The sequence below is a fragment of the Pseudophryne corroboree genome, chromosome 5 (genome assembly GCF_028390025.1).
Source record: "Pseudophryne corroboree isolate aPseCor3 chromosome 5, aPseCor3.hap2, whole genome shotgun sequence".
In the NCBI taxonomy this organism is placed as follows: Eukaryota; Metazoa; Chordata; class Amphibia; order Anura; family Myobatrachidae; genus Pseudophryne; species Pseudophryne corroboree.
The window spans coordinates 320,918,799-320,939,660 of record NC_086448.1 but is presented as its reverse complement, the minus strand read 5'-3'; the positions used below and the strand labels follow the sequence as shown (position 1 = coordinate 320,939,660).

The window sequence follows — 20,862 nt, the reverse complement described above, 5'->3', positions numbered from 1 at the left end:
CCCTCTGGAGCTAATGTCCAGTAGCCAAAGAAGCCAATCCATCCTGCACGCAGGTGAGTTCACTTCTTCTCCCCTAAGTCCCTCGTTGCAGTGATCCTGTTGCCAGCAGGACTCACTGTAAAATAAAAAACCTAAGCTAAACTTTTCTAAGCAGCTCTTTAGGAGAGCCACCTAGATTGCACCCTTCTCGGCCGGGCACAAAAATCTAACTGAGGCTTGGAGGAGGGTCATAGGGGGAGGAGCCAGTGCACACCACCTGATCCTAAAGCTTTACTTTTTGTGCCCTGTCTCCTGCGGAGCCGCTAATCCCCCATGGTCCTTTCAGGAACCCCAGCATCCACTAGGACGATAGAGAAATAGATTTACCGGTGAGTAAATTCCTATTTTCTCTGACGTCCTAGTGGATGCTGGGGACTCCGTAAGGACCATGGGGATTATACCAAAGCTCCCAAACGGGCGGGAGAGTGCGGATGACTCTGCAGCACCGAATGGGCAAACACAAGGTCCTCCTCAGCCAGGGTATCAAACTTGTAGAACTTAGCAAATGTGTTTGAACCCGACCAAGTAGCTGCTCGGCAAAGCTGTAATGCAGAGACCCCTCGGGCAGCCGCCCAAGAAGAGCCCACTTTCCTTGTGGAATGGGCTTTCACTGATTTTGGATGCGGCAATCCAGCCGCAGAATGAGCCTGCTGAATCGTGTTACAGATCCAGCGAGCAATGGTTTGCTTTGAAGCAGGAGCACCCAGCTTGTTGGATGCATACAGGATAAACAGCGAGTCAGTTTTCCTGACTCCAGCCGTCCTGGCTACATAGATCTTCAAAGCCCTGACTACATCAAGCAACTTGGAATCCTCCAAGTCACGAGTAGCCGCAGGCACCACAATAGGTTGGTTCAAATGAAAAGATGACACCACCTTCGGCAGAAATTGCAGACGAGTCCGTAATTCTGCCCTGTCCATATGGAAAACCAGATAGGGGCTTTTACATGACAAATCCGCCAATTCTGACAAACGCCTAGCCGAAGCTAAGGCCAATAGCATGACCACCTTCCACGTGAGATACTTTAGCTCCACGGTCTTAAGTGGCTCAAACCAGTGTGATTTCAGGAAACCCAACACCACGTTGAGATCCCAAGGTGCCACTGGTGGCACAAAAGGGGGCTGAATATGCAGAACTCCCTTAACAAACGTCTGAACTTCAGGAAGAGAAGCCAGTTCCTTTTGATAGAAAATGGATAGGGCCGAAATCTGGACCTTTATGGACCCCAACTTCAAGCCCATAGTCACTCCAGACTGTAGGAAGCGGCCCAGCTGGAATTCCTCTGTAGGGGGCTTCCTGGCCTCACACCAGGCCACATATTTTCGCCATATACGGTGATAATGTTTTGCTGTCACGTCCTTCCTAGCCTTTATCAGCGTAGGAATAACTTCATCCGGAATGCCTTTTTCCGCTAGGATCCTGCGTTCAACCGCCATGCTGTCAAACACAGCCACGGTAAGTCTTGGAACAGACAGGGCCCCTGTTGCAACAGGTCCTGTGAGAGGCAGAGGCCATGGGTCCTCTGTGAGCATTTCTTGCAGTTCCGGGTACCAAGTCCTTCTTGGCCAATCCGGAACAATGAGCATTGTTCTCACTCCTCTTTTTCTTACGATTCTCAGCACCTTGGGTATGAGAGGAAGAGGAGGAAACACATAGACCGACTGGAACACCCACGGTGTTACTAGTGCGTCCACAGCTATCGCCTGAGGGTCTCTTGACCTGGCGCAATACCTTTGTAGCTTTTTGTTGAGACGGGATGCCATCATGTCCACCTGTGGCAGTTCGCATCGATTTGTAATCTGAGTGAAGACTTCGTGATGAAGTCCCCACTCTCCCGGGTGGAGGCCGTGCCTACTGAGGAAGTTTGCTTCCCAGTTGTCCACTCCCGGAATCAACACTGCTGACAGTGCTTGCACGTGATTCTCCGCCCAACGAAGAATCCTGGTGGCTTCCGCCATCGCCACTCTGCTTCTTGTGCCGCCCTGGCGGTTGACATGAGCCACTGCGGTGATGTTGTCTGACTGAATCAGCACTGGTTGGTTTCGAAGCAGAGGCTCCGCTTGACTCAGGGCGTTGTATATGGCCCTTAGTTCATGTCCATGCTGCTACAGCACTACACATCCAGGCCGACGCAATAGCCGGCCTCACTATAGTACCGGAGTGTGCATAAACAGACTTCAGGATACTTTCCTGCTTCCTATCTGCAGGATCCTTTAGGGCGGCCGTATCCTGTGATGGCAGGGCCACCTTTTTAGATAAGCGTGTCAGAGCTTTATCTACCCTAGGGGAGGATTCCCAGCGCATCCTGTCCGTTGGCGGGAAAGGGTACGCCATAAGTAACCTTTTGGAAATCAGCACTTTCTTATCGGGGGAATCCCATGCTTTTTCACATAATTCATTTAACTCATGTGAAGGGGGAAAAGTCACCTCTTGCTTTTTCTCCCCATACATATACACCCTTTTGTCAGAGACCGGGTTTTCCTCAGATATGTGCAATACATCCTTCATTGCTATAATCATGTATCGGATGGCTTTAGTCATTTTAGGCTGCAACTTTGCCTCATCGTCATCGACACTGGAGTCAGAATCCGTGTCGACATCTGTGTCAACTAACTGGGATAGTGGGCGCTTTTGAGACCCTGACGGCCTCTGAGCTGTAGAATCAGACACGGGTTGAGACCCTGACTGATTATCCAACCTTTTATGCAAGGAGCTTACGTTATCATTTTACACCTTCCACATATCCATCCAATCAGGTGTCGGCGCCGACACCAGTGTCACTTGCACTTGTTCTACCTCCACGTAACCGTCCTCGTCAAACATGTCGACACAAACGTACCGACACACCGCACACACACAGGGAATGCTCTAATTGAGGACAAGACCCCACAAGGCCTTTTGGGGAGACAGAGAGAGAGTATGCCAGCACACACCCCAGCGCTATATAACCCAGGGATTACACAGTAACTTAGTGTTTACCCAGTAGCTGCTGGTTATGATAATTTGCGCCTAAATTTATGTGCCCCCCCCTCTCTTTTTACCCTTTTTCTACCTTGATACTGCAGGGGAGAGCCTGGGGAGCTTCCTCTCACCGGAGCTGTGAAGAGAAAATGGCGCTGGTTAGTGCTGAGGAAGAAGGCCCCGCCCCCTCATCGGCGGGCTTCTGTCCCGGGTCTGTGTAAATAAAATGGCGGGGGTCGTACATATATACAGTGCCCAGCTGTATATGTGTGTCTTTTTGCCAAGAGGTATCCTAATTGCTGCCCAGGGCGCCCCCCCCTGCACCCTACAGTGACCGGAGTGTGTGGGTAGTGTGGGCGCAATGGCGCACAGCTGCAGTGCTGTGCACTACCTCATGTGAAGACAGGAGTCTTCTGCCGCCGATTTCGAAGTCTTCTTGCTTCTGCCGGCTTCTGACTTCTGGCTCTGCGAGGGGGACGGCGGCGCGGCTTCGGGAACGGACGACAAGGTCAGGTCCTGTGTTCGATCCCTCTGGAGCTAATGGTGTCCAGTAGCCTAAGAAACGCAACCTAGCCGCAGTTAGTAGGTTTGCTTCTCTCCCCTCAGTCCCACGTAGCAGAGAGTCTGTTGCCAGCAGAAGCTCTCTGAAAATATAAAAAAAAAAACTACTAAAATAAGATTTTACTTACCGATAAATCTATTTCTCGTAGTCCGTAGTGGATGCTGGGACTCCGTAAGGACCATGGGGAATAGCGGCTCCGCAGGAGACAGGGCACAAGAATAAAAGCTTTAGGATCAGGTGGTGTGCACTGGCTCCTCCCCCTATGACCCTCCTCCAAGCCTCAGTTAGGATACTGTGCCCGGACGAGCGTACATAATAAAGGAAGGATATTGAATCCCGGGTAAGACTCATACCAGCCACACCAATCACACCGTACAACTCGTGATCTGAACCCAGTTAACAGTATGATAACAACGAAGGAGCCTCTGAAAAGATGGCTCACAACAACAATAACCCGATTTAGTTACCAATAACTATGTACAAGTATTGCAGACAATCCGCACTTGGGATGGGCGCCCAGCATCCACTACGGACTACGAGAAATAGATTTATCGGTAAGTAAAATCTTATTTTCTCTGACGTCCTAGTGGATGCTGGGACTCCGTAAGGACCATGGGGATTATACCAAAGCTCCCAAACGGGCGGGAGAGTGCGGATGACTCTGCAGCACCGAATGAGAGAACTCCAGGTCCTCCTCAGCCAGGGTATCAAATTTGTAGAATTTAGCAAACGTGTTTGCCCCTGACCAAGTAGCTGCTCGGCAAAGTTGTAAAGCCGAGACCCCTCGGGCAGCCGCCCAAGATGAGCCCACTTTCCTTGTGGAATGGGCTTTTACAGATTTTGGCTGTGGCAGGCCTGCCACAGAATGTGCAAGCTGAATTGTACTACAAATCCAACGAGCAATAGTCTGCTTAGAAGCAGGAGCACCCAGCTTGTTGGGTGCATACAGGATAAACAGCGAGTCAGACTTTCTGACTCCAGCCGTCCTGGAAACATATATTTTTAGGGCCCTGACAACGTCAAGTAACTTGGAGTCCTCCAAGTCCCTAGTAGCCGCAGGCACCACAATAGGTTGGTTCATGTGAAAAGCAGAAACCACCTTAGGGAGAAATTGAGGACGAGTCCTCAATTCTGCCCTGTCAGAATGAAAAATTAAGTAAGGGCTTTTATATGATAAAGCCGCCAATTCTGACACACGCCTGGCTGAAGCCAGGGCTAACAGCATCGTCACCTTCCATGTGAGATATTTTAAGTCCACAGTGGTGAGTGGTTCAAACCAATGTGACTTAAGGAACCTCAAAACATTGAGATCCCAAGGTGCCACTGGAGGCACAAAAGGAGGTTGTATATGCAGTACCCCTTTTACAAATGTCTGAACTTCAGGTACTGAAGCCAGTTCTTTCTGGAAGAAAATCGACAGGGCCGAAATTTGAACCTTAATGGACCCTAATTTTAGGCCCATAGACAGTCCTGTTTGCAGGAAATGGAGGAAACGACCCAGTTGAAATTCCTCTGTAGGGGCCTTCTTGGCCTCACACCACGCAACATATTTTCGCCAAATGCGGTGATAATGTTTTGCGGTTACATCCTTCCTGGCTTTGACCAGGGTAGGGATGACTTCATCTGGAATGCCTTTTTCCTTCAGGATCCGGCGTTCAGCCGCCATGCCGTCAAACGCAGCCGCGGTAAGTCTTGTAACAGACAAGGCCCCTGCTGGAGCAGGTCCTTTCTTAGAGGTAGAGGCCACGGGTCTTCCGTGAGCATCTCCTGAAGTTCCGGGTACCAAGTCCATCTTGGCCAATCCGGAACCACGAGTATCGTTCTTACTCCTCTCCTTCTTATGATTCTCAGTACTTTTGGTATGAGAGGCAGAGGAGGGAACACATACACTGACTGGTACACCCACGGTGTCACCAGAGCGTCCACCGCTATTGCCTGAGGGTCCCTTGACCTGGCGCAATATCTGTCTAATTTTTTGTTTAGACGTGACGCCATCATGTCCACCTTTGGTTTTACCCAACGGTTTACAATCAGGTGGAAGACTTCTGGGTGAAGTCCCCACTCTCCCGGGTGAAGGTCGTGTCTGCTGAGGAAGTCTGCTTCCCAGTTGTCCACTCCCGGAATGAACACTGCTGACAGAGCTATCACATGATTTTCCGCCCAGCGAAGAATCCTTGCAGCCTCTGCCATTGCCCTCCTGCTTTTCGTGCCGCCCTGTCTGTTTACGTGGGCGACTGACGTGATGTTGTCCGATTGGATCAATACCGCCTGACCCTGAAGCAGGGGTTTCGCTTGACTTAGGGCATTGTAAATGGCCCGTAGTTCCAGAATGTTTATATGAAGAGATGTTTCCATGCTTGACCACAAGCCCTGGAAGTTTTTTCCCTGTGTGACTGCTCCCCAGCCTCTCAGGCTTGCATCCGTGGTCACCAGGATCCAATCCTGAATGCCGAATCTGCGGCCCTCTAGAAGATGAGCACACTGCAACCACCACAGGAGAGACACCATTGTCTTTGGTGACAGGGTTATCCGCTGCTGCATCTGAAGATGCGAACCGGACCATTTGTCCAGTAGATCCCACTGAAACGTTCTTGCATGGAATCTTCCGAATGGAATTGCTTCGTAAGAAGCCACCATTTTTCCCAGGACCCTCGTGCACTGATGCACTGACACCTGGGCTGGTTTTAGGAGGTTCCTGACTAGCTCGGATAACTCCTTGGCCTTCTCCTCCAGGAGAAAAACCTTCTTCTGGACTGTGTCTAGAATCATTCCTAGGAACAGAAGACGTGTCGTTGGAATCAGCTGCGATTTTGGAATATTTAGGATCCACCCGTGCTGACGTAACACTATCTGAGATAGTGCTACTCCGACTTCTAACTGTTCCCTGGACCTTGCCCTTATCAGGAGATCGTCCAAGTAAGGGATAATTAATACGCCTTTTCTTCGAAGAAGAATCATCATTTCGGCCATTACCTTGGTAAAGACCCGAGGTGCCGTGGACAACCCAAACGGCAGCGTCTGAAACTGATAATGACAGTCTTGTACTACAAACCTGAGATACCCTTGGTGAGAAGGGTAGATTGGGACGTGGAGATAAGCATCTTTGATGTCCAGAGACACCATATAGTCCCCTTCTTCCAGGTTCGCTATCACCGCTCTGAGTGATTCCATCTTGAATTTGAACCTTTTTATGTAAGTGTTCAAGGATTTCAGATTTAAAATTGGTCTCACCGAGCCGTCCGGCTTCGGTACCACAAACAGCGTGGAATAATACCCCTTTCCTTGTTGTAGGAGGGGTACCTTGATTATCACCTGCTGGGAATACAGCTTGTGAATGGCTTCCAGAACTGCCTCCCTGTCGGAGGGAGACTTTGGCAGAGCAGACTTCAGGAACCGGCGAGGGGGAAACGCCTCGAATTCCAGTTTGTACCCCTGCGATACTACCTGTAGAATCCAGGGATCCACTTGCGAGTGAGCCCACTGCGCGTTGAAATTCTTGAGACGGGCCCCCACCAAGTCTGAGTCTGCTTGTAAAGCCCCAGCGTCATGCTGAAGACTTGGCAGAAGCAGGGGAAGGCTTCTGATCCTGGGAAGCGGCTGCATGGTGCAGTCTTTTTCCCCTTCCTCTGCCCCGGGGCAGAAAGGAATGGCCTTTTGCTCGCTTGTATTTATGGGAACGAAAGGACCGAGTTTGAAAAGACGGTGTCTTTTTCTGTTGATGTGAAGTGACCTGGGGTAAGAAGGTGGACTTTCCAGCCGTTGCCGTGGCCACCAGGTCCGAAAGACCAGCCCCAAATAACTCCTCCCCTTTATACGGCAATACTTCCATATGTCGTTTGGAATCCGCATCCCCTGACCACTGACGCGTCCATAACGTTCTTCTGGCAGAGATAGACATAGCACTTACTCTTGATGCCAGGGTGCAAATATCCCTCTGTGCATCACGCATATATAGTAATGCATCCTTCAAATGCTCTATAGTTAACAATATATTGTCCCTATCCAGGGTATCAATATTTTCAGTCAGGGAATCCGACCACGCGACTCCAGCACTGCACATCCAGGCTGAGGCGATTGCTGGTCGCAGTATAACACCAGTATGTGTGTATATACTTTTTAGGATATTTTCCAGCCTTCTATCAGCTGGTTCTTTGAGGGTGGCCGTATCAGGAGACGGTAACGCTACTTGTTTAGATAAACGTGTGAGCGCCTTATCTACCCTAGGGGGTGTTTCCCAACGTGTCCTAACCTCTGATGGGAAAGGATATAGTGCCAATAATTAGAAATTAGCAGTTTTTTGTCGGGAGAAACCCACGCTTTATCACATACCTCATTCAATTCATCTGACTCAGGAAAAACTATTGGTAGTTTTTTCACCCCCCACATAATACCCTTCTTAGTGGTATTTGTAGTGTCAGAAATGTGCAATGCTTCCTTCATTGCCGTGATCATGTAACGTGTGGCCCTACTGGACATTACGTTCGACTCAACACCGTCGACACTAGACTCCGTATCTGTGTCTGGGTCTGTGTCGACCCACTGAGGTAACGGGCGTTTTAGGGCCCCTGACGGTGTCGCCTGGACAGGCACTAATTGATTTGCCGGCTGTCTCATGTCGTCAACAGTTTTTTGCAAAGTGTTGACATTATCACTTAATTGTTTGAACACGATCATCCAGTCAGGTGTCGACTCCCTAGGGGGTGACATCACTAACGCAGGCAATTGCTCCGCCTCCACATCATTTTCCTCCTCATACATGTCGACACACACGTACCGACACACAGCACACACACCGGGAATGCTCCGATAGAGGACAGGACCCCACGAGCCCTTTGGAGAGACAGAGGGAGAGTCTGCCAGCACACACCCAGCGCTATAGCTATATATATATATATATATATATATATATATATATATATATATATATATATATATATATATATATATATACACACACACACACACACACACACACAGGGATAACCTTATGTAAGTGTTATTCCCTTATAGCTGCTGTTTATATTGTCATTTGCTGCCAATAGTGCCCCCCCTTCTCTTTTTTACCCCGATTCTGAAGCAGGACTGCAGGGGAGAGTCAGGGAGCCGTCCTTCCAGCGGAACTGTGAGGGAAAATGGCGCTTGTGTGCTGAGGAGATAAGGACGTCGTGAAGGGGCGGAGCCTATCTCCCGCTTTTTTGTGTAAAAATGGCAGGGGTTAAAATACATCCATATAGCCCAGGAGCTATATGTGATGTATTCTTTTGCCACCTAAGGTATTATCATTTATATTGCGTCTCAGGGCGCTCCCCCCCAAGCGCCCTGCACCCTCAGTGACCGGAGTGTGAAGTGTGCTGAGAGCAATGGCGCACAGCTGAGGTGCTGTGCGCTACCTTAGTCTGAAGACAGGATTGTCTTCTGCCGCCGATTTCACCGGACCTCTTCGTCTCTTCTGGCTTTGTAAGGGGGACGGCGGCGCGGCTCCGGTGACCCATCCAGGCTGTACCTGTGATCGTCCCTCTGGAGCTAATGTCCAGTAGCCTAAGAAGCCCAATCCACTCTGCACGCACGTGAGTTCGCTTCTTCTCCCCTTAGTCCCACGATGCAGTGAGCCTGTTGCCAGCAGGACTCACTGAAAATAAAAAAAATAAATTAAACTTTTATTCTAAGCAGCTCAGGAGAGCCACCTAGCCTGCACCCTTCTCGTTCGGGCACAAAAATCTAACTGAGGCTTGGAGGAGGGTCATAGGGGGAGGAGCCAGTGCACACCACCTGATCCTAAAGCTTTTATTCTTGTGCCCTGTCTCCTGCGGAGCCGCTATTCCCCATGGTCCTTACGAAGTCCCAGCATCCACTAGGACATCAGAGAAAATACTTTATTAGCAAGCTCAGGAGAGCTCACTAAAAGCACCCAGCTCTGGCCGGGCACAGATTCTAACTGAGGTCTGGAGGAGGGGCATAGAGGGAGGAGCCAGTGCACACCAGGTAGTACTAAATCTTTCTTTAGAGTGCCCAGTCTCCTGCAGAGCCCGTTTATTCCCCATGGTCCTTACGGAGTCCCCAGCATCCACTAGGACGTTATAATACCCCTTTAGAAGTTAATGGGCCAATGACATAATTTTTGGGGTTAAAAATTGCGAAATTATGGAAAGTGGGGTACAAGGTATGGGACAGGTATATTGGGTTGCTTTATGAGTGGAACAAGTGTTTTTAGGCTTGCATGTGGGGGTTATTTTTTGGGGGGAAGTTTACTGAAAGTGGCTTACAAAATTATCCAAATAAATACTTATACCCATTTTTGTACTCCATTAATTTGAGCACGTATTTTGCTAAAAAAAAAAAAAAAAAAAAACACTTGCTTTCTATCATTTTGACACTTACAAAAAAAAAAAAAAAAAAAACACTGCATATTACAAATATTTGACCCAATTTAAGTACTCCAAATCTTTTTATTATGACAACTAATAGACTTCTATACTGTTTTCCTATAGTAGTTTGGCTTGTTTTAGGTACAGGCAGATTTACCCATTTTCACCTACACTTTTTTCTGGTTTTGTCAACACATTTTTTTCGCACAAATCGCATTTTTGCACATTTGCAATTGAATAGGTTGAATCACAAGAGCACTTTTCAGTACAATAGCTGCAAAAAGTTTGATCGCTGTAAATTACCAGATGTCACACCTAATTAAATTCCCCCCTAAATCTTCATTTTATGCCGACATACCATTTTGTAACCTTAATATTCCCATTACATACATCACTTTGCTTATAGCACGTCTTACCTGGTGTAGCAGTCTTGTCCTGTTGTAAAGGTGTCACCCTACCAATCTCCTCTCTCGACACCACTTGATGTGCTGGGAAAATCTTTGAGGTTGGCCGCTCTATCTTTTGTGAGGTAGTTACATTAGTGGACAAGGGTTTTACAACTTGTGCTGGTGGTAAGTCCTGCTCTTTAAGCTTGGAAGGAGCAATGCTTGATGGCTTAACCTCCAATGGCTTTAATTTTTCTGTAATATTTGATGACGCAATAGTGGAACTTGATGATTTTGCCTCTGAATGTGTACTCTAAGAAAGACAGACATACTCAAGATTAAAACTTAAGATGCAGCAACATTCCTCTAAAAAGCAATATCACAATAAGATTGAACAAGCAACAAATACCAAACTATTACAGAAATCTAAATTTCCCTAAATGTTTCTAACTAAAAGATGACAAATGCATATGTTACATACCAATGTGCCAGAGGCTGCTGCCTTATTCACAGAAGGTCTTTCAGAACAGGACACAGCTTCCTGCCTTACACTGTGACTATTGATGCCGGCAGATGCTGAACTGGCAGTGGACACTTTTGATAAACAAGCAGTGCCAGGCTTTTCTTGTGCATTGTTTGGTTTAACACATGGATGACTTAGGTCATCTTCCCAGGAGCAAACTGTTGCAGCAAGGTTGGCTAACCGTCCTCGACGGCCTACAGGGGTGTGCAAGTTGACTGCATCTGGTTTTGGAGGGGAAGGCACAGTTTCCTTAGGTAGGTTGAAAAGCGGTGGAGAATTTGGTGGACTACCTATAAACCAAAATAAAATAAAAAAAGAATTAAAAACAATTTAAAAACGCAGCAGGAAAAACAAAACATATCTAGATACTAGCTCTTTTAAAAGAAAAATAAGGAGAACAGTTGCCAGGCAATAAAGGAGATTTCTAGTTCAAAAGCAGTTTACAGCAAATTGCTTGCAGCATATTAATGGACATCTAGTTACATAAATGTATTAATTCATTTCCTTACCATCATTATCCCAGTAATTCCTCTGTTCTGCCAGCTTCTGCATACGAGACTTCATTGAGGAAGCAGTACGGTCTTCAGAATTCGGTCTCTGTGGCTCTTTATTGGAAAGATATGAGCTTGGTGGAGTCTGAGGTGTGGCCTTTACAGGCGAATGAGATATAATCTCAGAAGGGTGTATATTATCTTTAGACATTTCTGGGCTTTTTGGCTCTTTGTTCTCAGCACCCGATGTGTGCGTTTCAATGTTATCAGAACAGCGTTTCTTTGATGGAGACGGCTTTGAGCATGGTTTAGCTAAAATGAGAACAACGGTTTTATTGCAGGGACTTGACATAAAATGTGGTGAGAAAAAAATAGGATTTTAATACCTACCGGTAAATCCTTTTCTCTTAGTCCGTAGAGGATGCTGGGGTCACTTCAAGAACCATGGGGTATAGACAGGATCCGCAGGAGACATGGGCACTTTAAGACTTTCAAAGGGGTGTGAACTAGCTCCTCCTCCAGACTCCAGTTATAGGAACTGTGCCCAGGGAGACTGACATTAAGAGGAAAAGTATTTATTGTTAAACTAAGGTGAGATACATACCAGCTCAAACCTCAAGCACGTCGTACAACATGGCATTCAATGGCATGAACAACATCAGCAACAGGATGACTATAAACATAACACGTGTGTAACCATAACTAATAACTGCAGATACATTACGCACTGGGACGGGCGCCCAGCATCCTCTACGGATTAAGAGAAAAGGATTTACCGGTAGGTATTAAAATCCTATTTTTCCTCATACATCCTAGAGGATGCTGGGGTCACTTCAAGAACCATGGGGTTTATACCAAAGGTCTAGAACAGGCGGGAGAGTGCGGATGACTCTGCTGCACAGATTGACCAAACATGAGGTCCTCATCAGCCAGGGTATCAAACTTGTAGAACTTCGCAAAGGTGTTTGAACCCGACCAAGTAGCCGCTCGGCAAAGTTGTAATGCAGAACCCCCCTGGGCAGCCGCCCAAGATGAGCCCACCATCCTGGTAGAATGGGCCTTCACCGACTTCGGTAACAGCAATCCAGCCGTAGAATGAGCATGCCGAATCGTATTACAGATCCAGCGTGCAATAGTCTGCTTAGAAGCAGGAGCCCCAATTTTGTTGGGAGCATACAGGATAAACAGAGAGCCTCCGTTTTCCTAATCTGAGCCGTTCTGGCGACATAAATTTCAAAGCTCTGACTACATCGAGAGACTTCGAATCAGCCAAGGCTTCAGTAGCCACAGGCACCACAATAGGTTGGTTCATGTGAAACGAAGAAACCACCTTTGGCAGAAATTGTTGACGAGTTCTCAATTCCGCTCTATCCACATGGAAGATCAAATAGGGGCTCTTGTGAGACAAAGCTGCTAATTCCGACACCCGCCTTGCGGACGCCAAGGCCAAAAGCATGGCCACTTTCCAAGGGAGAAATTTTAACTCAACCTTTCGTAAATGTTGAAACCAGAGTGACATAAGAAACTGCAACACCATGTTAAGGTCCCATGGTGCCACTGGGGGCACAAATGGAGGTTGGATGTGCAGCACCCCTTTCACGAAAGTCTGAACCTCTGGAAGAGCGGCCAATTATTTTTGAAAGAAAATTGATAAGGCCGAAATCTGCACTTTAATGGAGCCTAACTTTAGGCCTCATCCACACCTGCTTGCAAAAAAAATGGAGAAAACGACCCAGCTGAAATTCTTCCGTAGGAGCCTTCTTTGATTCACATCAAAACAAATATTTTCTCTAAATACGGTGATAATGCTTCGCCGTTACTTCCTTTCTAGCTTTAAGTAGAGTGGGGATGACTTCACCAGGAATACCCTTTCGAGCCAAGATTTGCCGTTCAACTGCCACGCCGTCAAACGCAACCGCAGTAAGTCTTGAAACACACACGGCCCTTGCTGTAACCGGTCCTCTCTTAGAGGAAGAGGCCAGGGATCTCCTATGAGTAATTCCTGAAGATCCGGATACCAGGCCCTCCGTGGCCAATCTGGAACAATGAGTATCGCCTGAACCCTTGTTCTTCTTATGATCCTCATCACCTTTGGAATGAGTGGAAGTGGAGGGAACACATATACCGACTGAAACACCTATGGTGTCACCAGGGCGTCCACTGCACTGGCTTCAGGGTCCCTCGACCCGGAATAATATCTCTGAAGCTTTTTGTTGAGGCGAGACGCCATCATGTCTATTTGAGGAATTCCCCAATGAGTTGTCACTTCTGCAAAGTCTTCTTGATGAAGACACCACTCTCCTGGATGGAGATCGTGTCTGCTGAGGAAGTCTGCTTCCCAGTTGTCTACGCCCGGAATGAAGACCGCTGACAGAGCGCTTGCATGTTTTTCTGCCCAGCGGAGAACTTTTGTGGCCTCCGCCATCGCCACTCTGCTCTTTGTTCCACCCTGGTGGTTTATGTACGCCACTGCTGTTATGTTGTCAGACAATCAGGATGGGCAGACCGCGAAGATGTTCCGCTTGTAGAAGGCTGTTGTAGATGGCTCTTAATTCCAGAATGTTTATGTGCCGACAAGCTTCCTGGCTTGACCATTTTCCCTGGAAATTTTCCCCGTGTGACTGCTCCCCAGCCCCGGAGACTTGCATCCGTGGTCACCAGGACCCAATCCTGGATCCCGAACCTGCGTCCCTCTAGGACAGGCATTCCCAACCACGGTCCTCAAAGCACACCAACAGTGCAGGTTTTAGTGATATCCAGGCTGCAGCACAGATGGTTAAATCAAACTAACTGAGCTACTAATTAAGTCACCTGTGCTGAAGCCTGGATATCACTAAAACCAGGACTGTTAGTGTGCCTTGAGGACCGTGGTTGGGAATGCCTGCTCTAGGAGGTGAGAACTTTGGAGCCACCACAGGAGAGATACTCTGGTCCTGGAAGATGGGCTTATTTTCCGGTGCATGTGCAGGTGAGACCCGGACCACTTGTCCAACAGGTCCCACTGAAACACCCTGGCATGGAGCCTGCCAAACAGAATGGCTTCGTAGGCTGCCACCATCTTCCCCAGCACCCGAGTGCATTGATGAATCGACACTCTTGCCGGTTTCAGAATCTCCTTGACCATGTTCTGGATTTCCAGAGCTTTTTCACCTGGGAGAAACACTCTCTGCAGTTCCGTGTCCAGGATCATGCCCAAGAATGACAGCCGTGACTGTGACTTTGGCAAATTTAGGATCCAACCATGTTGTTGCAGGACTATCAGGGAGAGCGCAACGTTTCTTAGTAACTGCTCCTTTGATCTCGCCTTTATCAGGAGATCGTCCAAGTACGGGATAATTGTGACACCCTGCTTGCGCAGGAGCACCATAATTTCCGCCATTACTTTGGTGAAAATCCTCGGAGCCGTGGGAAGACCAAACGGCAACGTCTGATATTGGTAATGACAATCCTGAACAGCAAACCTCAGGTAAGCTTGATGTGGAGGATATATTGGGACATGTAAGTAGGCATCTTTGATGTCGACTGACGCCATAAAATCCCCCCTTCCAGACTGGAGATCACTGCTCGGAGAGATTCCATCTTGAACTTGAATCTTTTCAGATATAAATTGAGGGATTTTTAGGTCAGAATCGGTCTGACTGAGCCATCCGGCTTCGTGACCATGAACAGGCTTGAATAAAAGCCTTCTCCCCATTGTGACGGGGGGACCATGACAATAACTTGCTGCAGACACAGCTTTTGTATCGCAGCGCATACTACTTCACTTTCCGGAAGAGAAGCTGGTAAGGCCGATTTGAATAATCGGTGAGGGGGCACGTCTTGAAACTCCAGTTTGTACCCTTGGACCACTATTTCTAGCACCCAAGGATCTAGGGCCGAACGAGCCCAGACCTGACTGAAGAGTTGTAGACGTGCCCCCACCGATGCGGACTCCAGCAGCGGAGCCCCAGCGTCATTCGGTGGATTTGGTAGGGGCCGGGGAGTACTTCTGCTCTTGGGAGCTTGCCACAGCCGGCGACTTTTTTCCCCTTCCCCTACCTCTAGCAGCAAGGAAGGAGGACACTCGTCCTTTTTTGAATTTATTAGACCGAAAGGACTGCATCTGATAAAGAGGCGTTTTCTTTTGTTGTGCAGGGACATACGGTAGAAAAGATGACTTACCCGCGGTAGCTGTAGACACCAGGTCCGCGAGGCCCTCACAAAACAAAAAACACCACCTTTATACGGCAGAGACTCCATAGCCTTCTTAGAGTCAGCATCACCATTCCATTGATGAGTTCATAATGCTCTCATAGCCGAGATTGCCATAGCATTGGCCCTTGATCCCAAGAGGCCAATATCTCTCACAGCCTACTTTAGATAGACTGCAGCGTCCCTGATATGACCCAGTGTCAAGAGAACGATATCCCTATCCAGGGTGTCCCATTCAGATGACAAGTTATTTGCCCACTTTTCAATTGCACTACTCACCCATGCCACGGCAGGTCTGAGCAGCGCACCCGTAGTGACATAAATAGATTTCAAAGTAGTTTCCTGCTTACGATCCGCAGGAGCCTTTAGGGCCGCTGTGTCAAGGGACGGAAGCGCCACCTTCTTGAACAGCCGTGCTAGAGCCTTGTCCACATTGGGGGCTGACTCCCACTTTTCCCTATCCTCAGAGGGGAACGGGTATGCCATAATAATTCTCTTGGGAATCAGCAACTTTTTGTAAGGAATTTCCCAAGCCTTTTCAAAAAGAGCGTTCAGTTCATGAGGGGGGGGAAACGTTACCACAGGTTTCTTTCCTTTAAACATACAGACCCTTGTCTCAGGAACAGCAGGGTCTTCTGTGATATGCAACACGTCTTTTATTGCCACAATCATGTACTGAATGCTCTTAGCCAGTTTAGGATTCAATCTGGCATCTGTGTCTGCTATTTGGGTAAACGACCGTTTCTGTGACACTGAGGGAGTCTGCGTTTGGGAAAAAGCATCTTCTATGGATTGTCTCCATGTTTGGTTCTGAGCCTCAGATTTATCCAAATTCTTAATTAGTAAAGCCACATTTGCATTCAAGACACTCCACATATTTACCCAATCAGCAGTCGGCAGTGCCGACAGATTCACTCCCCCACTCTGTTCTGTCCCCACTCAAGCCTCCTCCTGGTAAGAGCATTCAGCATCACACATGTCGATACTCGTACCGACACCCACTATAACACTGGGCTAAAGGGGACAGACCCACAATAAGGCCTATTAGAGAAACACAGAGGGAGTTTGCCAGCTCACACCCAGCGCCTATCCCGGACTGAAAGTATATATAATGCCCCAGACCTGTCAGCGCTTTTTATAAATAATAATTCAACACCAAATCTGCTGTGCCCCCCCCCCCACCCCGTTTAGCACCCTGTTACTTGTGACAGAAGTGTAGGAGGCCAGGACCAGCGTCTCTGCAGCTCACTGAAGAGAAAATGGCGCTGATTAGAGCTGGGAGGATCAAGTCCCGCACCCCTTAATGGCGCGCTTATGTCCCGCTATTTTTTTTATACCGGCGGGGGTCCGTATACAGTGCCTATGCACTGTATATCACTTTTGCCAGGCTGAAATTGAGGTTTTATTGCTGCCCAGGGCACCCCCCCTGCACCCTGCACCCATGTAGTGCTGCTTGTGTGTGGGAGCAATGGCGCGCTGCGCGGTACCTCGGAGACTGAAGTCTTCTGCCATCTTTACTGAAGTCTTCTGTACTTCGGTTACTCACCCGGCTTCTTTCTTCTGGCTCTGTGAGGGGGACGACGGCGCGGCTCCGGGAACGAGCAACTAGGCTATACCAAGTGATCAGACCCTCTGTGGCTAATGGTGTCCAGTAGCCTAAGAAGCAGAGCCTTTAACTCACAGAAGTAGGTCTGCTTCTCTCCCCTCAGTCCCACGAAGCAGGGAGCCTGTTGACAGCAGTGCTCCCTGAAAATAATAAACCTAAATGAAGTATTTTCCAGAGAAACTCAGGAGAGCTCCCTGTTGTGTGTCAAGTCTCTCTGGGCACAGAATCTAACTAAGGTATGGAGGAGGGGCATAGAGGGAGGAGCCAGTTCACACCCATTTAAAGTCTTAAAGTGCCCATGTCCCCTGCAGATCCCGTCTATTTCCCATGGTCCTTTTGGAGTCCCCAGCATCCTCTAGGTCAGACAGGCACATGGAGGCCACACACACTACTGAGCCTCATTTTGACTTGTTTTAAGGACATTACATCAAAGTTGGATCAGCATGTAGTGTGTTTTTCCACTTTAATTTTGAGGGTGACTCCAAATCCAGACCTCCATGGGTTAATAAATTTGATTTCCATTGATAATTTTTGTGTGATTTTGTGGTCAGCACATTCAACTATGTAAAGAACAAAGTATTTAATAAGAATATTTCATTCATTCAGATCTAGGATCTGTTATTTTAGTGTTCCCTTTATTTTTTTGAGCAATATATATATATATATATATATATATATATATATATATATATATATATATATATATATATATATATATATATATATATATATGTGTGTGTCTATATCTACTATGACAAATTCCATTAGATTACTAGATGTATGTGGAGGAAAACAGACAAGTGTGAGGTACTGCCTAATGGATGGTTGTAAAATGAGCACTGAATGATATGACATTGGTAACTAGGCCTAAACCACCTGCATTACTAGCCTTGTATGCATGCAACAGGTATTTTAACGCTGCACAGAGCAGTCAGTGATTTCATGGTCATTGCGAGCAGCATTAATAGAGCAGTAAAGCTCCACCCATAACATTACCATAAAATGTACAAACTGGACTTTCATATGTATGGACATGTCAACCGGAGGTGGTGCAGTGGCCAAGAGATCAAAAATGTAGGGGATGCTTGTTGTATGCAGTCCACAAGCTATTACAATGCAGCACACCTCACCAAAATGTTATGACAGCACCTTAAGAGATTTTGGACAAGTCACAAAACTGTGACAACTTTCTGGTGATATAACATATCCAAGAATTACTATACAAAGATAATGTGGTAAGGTACCATGTGTGCATTATGCTTGCTCCCAACAGAAGAAAGATGTAGGCAGTGTACACTCTCATATTAGGGCATTGTACTTGCTAGGCTAATTTCACCTTCTTCAGTTGCTGTAGGAGGCTGAAGATTTGTCTCTGCAAGTGGCTCTCTTGGCCTTTTGGGTACTGCTGCTAACCGTGCACCAGCTGGGGGTCTATCAGCCATCTTCTTCTGTAGATTCTCCCTCCTGGCTCGTGTTCTTTCAAGCAATTTCTAATTTAAAAAAAAAAAACAATTTAAATAGGATTTTAATTACTTACCAGTACATCCTTTTCTTGTAGTCCATAGGGGATACTGGGAATCCAATTTAGTACCATGGGGTATAGACAGGTCCACTTGGAGTCATGAGCACTATAGAAGTTTGATAATGTGTGCTGGCTCCTCCATCTATGCCCCTCCTACCAGATTCAGTCTAGGAAACAGTGCCTGAGGAAACGGACATACTTTGAGAGAAGGAAATAAATAAGGAAAGTGGTGAGATTTCAAACCAAGTGGTGAGATCCCAAGGTGCCGTGGAAGGCACAAAGGGAGTTTGGATAAGAAGAACACCCTTCAAGAACGTCTGGACCTCAGGGTAAGAAGCCAATTGTTTCTGAAAGAAAATAGACAAGGCCGAAATCTGAACTTTGATGGAACCTAGGTGTAGGCCCACATCAACTCCCGACTGCAGAAAAGCAGGAAACATCCCAGATGAAATTCCACCGTAGAATATAGTCTGCTCTCACACCAAGAGACATACTCCTATACGATGGTAATGTTTTGATGTTCACAGAAGGAGTAGAGCTCTGGCTCTGCGTTCACTTTCATGCGGAAAGCTTGAGGACTGCGATGCCTGGAAGACAGGCAGGTGGGAGCCTGGCTAAAATTCTTCAATCACATCTGGACAAGATATTGCCAGGTTTCCTGGGTCATAGACCTTATATCCCAGGGCTACAGGCTGGAGTTCCAGGATCTCCCACCTCAAATTCTTCAAATCAGGCTTACCAGTTTCGCAGGAGGCAAGAGTAACTTTAAAAGACGCCATTCAAAAACGGTTACCCTTCCTGGCCTTGATCATAGTCTGGATGACCTTGTCAGGAATCCCTCTCCTGGCCAGAATCAGCAGTTCCAACTTCTATACCGTCAAACGTAGCCGTGGTAATTCTAAATAAACTAACAGGCCCTGTTGCAGGAGATCCTCGCAAAGAGGAAGACGCCACAGATCTTCTATTAGCATCTCGAGAAGATCCGCATACCAGGCCCTTCGCGGCCAGTCAGGAGTAATGAGTATTGCTTGAACTCTTTCCCTTGGGATCAGAGGAATAGGAGGAAACAAGTACACCAGCTGGTAGACCCACGGAGTAGTCAGGGCGTCGACCGCTACAGCTCGCAGGTCCCTCAACCTGGAACAGTACCACTTGAGCTTCTTGTTGAGTCGAGAGGCCACCATGTTGATTTGTGAATACCTGCACCAACGTGTCAGCCACTGGAACACCTCCGGGTGGAAGCCCCATTACCCAGGGTGCAGGTCGTGTCTGCTGAGGAAACTGCTTCCCAGTTGTCTGCAATCTTCATTCCGGGTGTAGACAACGCCACAGCGTGTTTTGCCGCCCAGGAGAAATTTTGACACCTCCAAGATTGCGGCTCTGCTTTTCGTTCCACCCTGCTGGTTTATGTACATCTCCGCTGTCACGTTGTCCGACTGAACTTGAATGGCCTGATTCGGAAGAAGAGATGAGGCCTGCAGAAGAGTGTTGTAAATGGCCCAGAGTTCTAGAATGTTTATTGGAAGAACAATTTCCTGACTTGACCATCTTCCTTGAAACTGCACCCCAACCTCTGAGGCTTGCGTCTGTGGATAGTAGAATACAATTCTGAATCCCGAACCTTCAACCCTCCACTAGGTGAGAAGTTTGTTGCCCCCACAGGAGGGAGATCCTGGCTGTTGGCGACAGACGAATCCTCCGATGCACGCGAAGATGTGATACGGACCATTTGTGCAACAGATTCAGCTGGAAGGACCTTGCATGAAACCTTCAGTATTGAATTGCTTAGTAAGACACCACCATTTTCCCCAGAAGGCGGATGCACAGATGTACTGTACTGCTTCAAGAGATTACCATTGCCTTTCCCAAGGAAAGGAACACTCTCTGAGCCTCTGTGTCCAGTATCATTCCCAGGAAATTAAGCTTCCGTGTTGGTTCTAGGTGAGATTTTTAAGAATCCACCCATGATCCAGGAGTAATCTGGTTGTGAGTCCAATGTTCTCCAACAATCGCTCGCTGGACGCAGCCTTTATCAGAAGATCGTCCAAGTAAGGAATTACATTCACTCCCTGTTTGTGGGCAGTAATGTCATCTCTGCCAACACCTTGGTGAACACCCTCGGTGCCATGGAGAGACCAAATGGCAGGGCCTGAAACTGGTAGTGACAGTCATGCAGTGCAAACCGTAGATAAACCTGATGAGGCAGCCAGATTGGA

The 20,862-nt window shown here is 47.5% G+C and overlaps 1 protein-coding gene across 2 annotated transcripts in view; it reads right to left on the bottom strand.

Moving 5' to 3' along the window:
* ANLN (anillin, actin binding protein) overlaps nt 1-20,862 on the bottom strand; it is a 405,458-nt gene that overhangs the window by 320,344 nt on the left and 64,252 nt on the right. For both annotated transcript variants that reach the window (XM_063922504.1, XM_063922505.1), the window contains exons 2-5: nt 18,461-18,614; nt 11,346-11,639; nt 10,795-11,126; nt 10,344-10,626 (exon numbers count right to left, since the gene is read on the bottom strand). In XM_063922504.1, the coding sequence (XP_063778574.1) occupies nt 10,344-10,626; nt 10,795-11,126; nt 11,346-11,639; nt 18,461-18,614 (1,063 nt within the window). The remainder of the gene's footprint in view (nt 1-10,343; nt 10,627-10,794; nt 11,127-11,345; nt 11,640-18,460; nt 18,615-20,862) is intronic.